The sequence below is a fragment of the Sphaeroforma arctica genome, assembly GCF_001186125.1.
Source record: "Sphaeroforma arctica JP610 unplaced genomic scaffold supercont1.487, whole genome shotgun sequence".
Lineage (NCBI taxonomy): Eukaryota > Ichthyosporea > Ichthyophonida > Sphaeroforma > Sphaeroforma arctica.
The window spans coordinates 53504-56197 of NW_014040071.1; the positions used below are offsets into that span (position 1 = coordinate 53504).

At 40.2% G+C, this 2694-nt stretch overlaps 1 protein-coding gene across 1 annotated transcript; it reads left to right on the forward strand.

The window, feature by feature from the left end:
• Window positions 1-1670: 1670 nt before the first annotated feature.
• On the forward strand, window positions 1671-2389 carry SARC_06677 (hypothetical protein; the record flags this gene model as incomplete). The annotated part of the gene is made up of 1 exon (XM_014299403.1): window positions 1671-2389. Exon 1 carries the CDS (start codon window positions 1703-1705, stop codon window positions 2387-2389), a length of 687 nt encoding a protein of 228 aa, XP_014154878.1. The 5' UTR covers window positions 1671-1702.
• Window positions 2390-2694: the final 305 nt, after the last annotated feature.

The window sequence follows — 2694 nt, forward strand, 5'->3', positions numbered from 1 at the left end:
GAATCGCATTTATTGGCAGCCCACAGCTATTAAAAGTTTCGCAAACAAGTAACATAATTTATCACTACGAATGACTTGCCTAATATGTCAGTTTCCTACTACCAGCTATCGCAGCTCAAACTCAATGAGCTCTCATCCGGTCAATTTACGGAGGAAACAGCCTAGGTCGAATGTTTGCCAGACAGTACCTAGAGGTGCCGTCCGCCTCGGGCTATTCCCGATCTAAAAAGGGATCACTGGCAAGAGACATCAGCAAATTCATAGAATCCCGTTTATTTAATTTCTGTTATAAGGGGTGATTTGGAGGTTGAATGAAAAGTGATCACGAGGTCAGACCCAACAACTTTCTGACACTAATTATCGGTCAAAACTCAAAATGACCGATCCGATCCGTAGGAATCAGTTCCTGCCCTGTTAGTCTGACCGAACGTTATATTTGGCACACACCTCGCTTACAGGGGAGGCTAGAACTCCACTATCAACACTCCGTCTACCGAAATACTACCATACTGTACAACGAATATATCTTAGAAAAACGGTTAAATAGATCCCTTTGATGAGCCTTGGATTATCGCCAGACAATACCCAAAGGTAAATACCGTCCGCCTCGCTCCATTCCCGATATAAAAAGGGACCAATGGCATAAGGCATAAAAATATCATACAAACTCTTTTATGGATACTTGAATACATAGCATAGTACGTACTTTTTATTACGGGATATACTCAGAATAAATATTGTACCTGAGGATATAATAATACTAAAATATACCAAAGAGTGCAGGAGAGGTGAGTCACGGTTGTTCTGATACGAGAGGTGAGACACGGGTGATAAGTATTTATTAATTTTTAATGTGAAGACAGAAGGTAGGGATAGGGACCGTGAAGTAGACTGTACACGTAGTAGTTTACTATTGGTGAACTAAGCTAGTTGTTCTGTCACATCTATTGACTAGTGTACTGACTAGTGTACTGACCAGTGTTAAAATAGCTGGCCATAAGTGCATGCCTGTTGTCTACGTACATGTACGACTCTGTCCTAATCTAAACCATCAGCGCCTTTATCAATGGTGGGTATAGGGCAGGGCCAGTCTCATTGTACAGGTCCAGGTACATTATCATTGCTGCTACATATAAGCAGCTGTCACCATATGGATAATACTATTTATTTCAAATATTTAGATAAATCAGTGCCGCCCTCGGCTGGAACAGCAAAAAAGAAACAAATACAAACTTTCCCGCGCACAACTTTCGAGATTTTGTATAGAGGAGGGCAAAAATAACTAAATTTAGATTTTCAATACACATTCGCGAGCCCAAATATTGGAGACCTGTGCAATAAAAGAAATGAGGACACTTAATTTCAGCGGTGGGCTCAAGATGTTGGGAAAAAAACAACGAAAAAGCGGTTTAATTTAAGGCGTAGGTGCAGGTCCGAAGGTGCAGAGGTGCATATGATGACATTATTACTGAGCCTTTCACGAGGAGACGGCGGGGCCCAGGCGGCCGAGCCCAGAGGTGAACAATTGCCACAGTTTTTCCGGCATTTTTTTGAAGTCTGTTGGGCCCTCCCGTCTTGTGTGTGCATAAAAAATCTGATCGCATCAGAAGATATGTGCATATATATATATCTATATATATATAAATAAATATCGCGCGTGGTGTTGTTATCGAAAGCTAAAGCATGAGTTCGGATATCACGGATGCCGGTCAAATGTAATATGATGCGGTTCACTGCTATACCGCGAAGGCCTGTTGTCCTCGTAGGTATAGCAGTTTTGTTCCTGCTATATATACTCTCACACTCGGCGACCGCACAAACCAAACCTTCACGTTGTGGCCTACCGGATCCGAATATACCTTGGGTTGCTACTCTGGATCTTGGAGAGAATATGGAGAATCTCAAAACAGATATAGGCAAGTTCAAAAGCGAGGATCTGCCACCCTGTAAAAGCCTTTTCATGATATGGACAACGGATAAGAGCACCTGGCAAGACATCAATTCCGTTTCACTCGAAAGCGTTTTCCATTACTTCCCTTGCGCACGTATAACAGTGTACGCCAACGAGCTTGCACAAGACTTTTTCGATGAATATACAAATGCCGGGTTTCATATTCGTGTAGAAAGATATAATTTGACGGAAATCACGAGGGGCAAGCCGGGTGGCAAATGGGTTACGAAAACCGCAAAACCTGAAAACCGGTCGCCCTTCCATTCTGTACATGAGAGTGACTTTCTACGTACGTTCATGCTATATTATAATGGAGGTTCATACATCGACCTAGATCACTTTATGCTTCCGCTATCGGTGGCTCTCACCCCATATAAGAATATAATCGGCGCTGAAGAGTGCGAGGCTGACAATTCAGGTAAGACCAACTTCGACTAGCCACTTTGTTTGCCTTTGTATATTCCATCATTTCGATTCCATATGCGCGGTAAACGAAGTTATGTATAACTATTATATATATATATATATATATACGCACAGACATATATATAAATATATACGCACAGACACACACAAACACACACACACACACACATATATATATATATATACTATATATATATATATATATATATATATATATATATATATATACGCATACACACATACATACACACACACACATATATATCTATAAATAGTATTGATATATATTATTATATTATTATATTATTATATATATT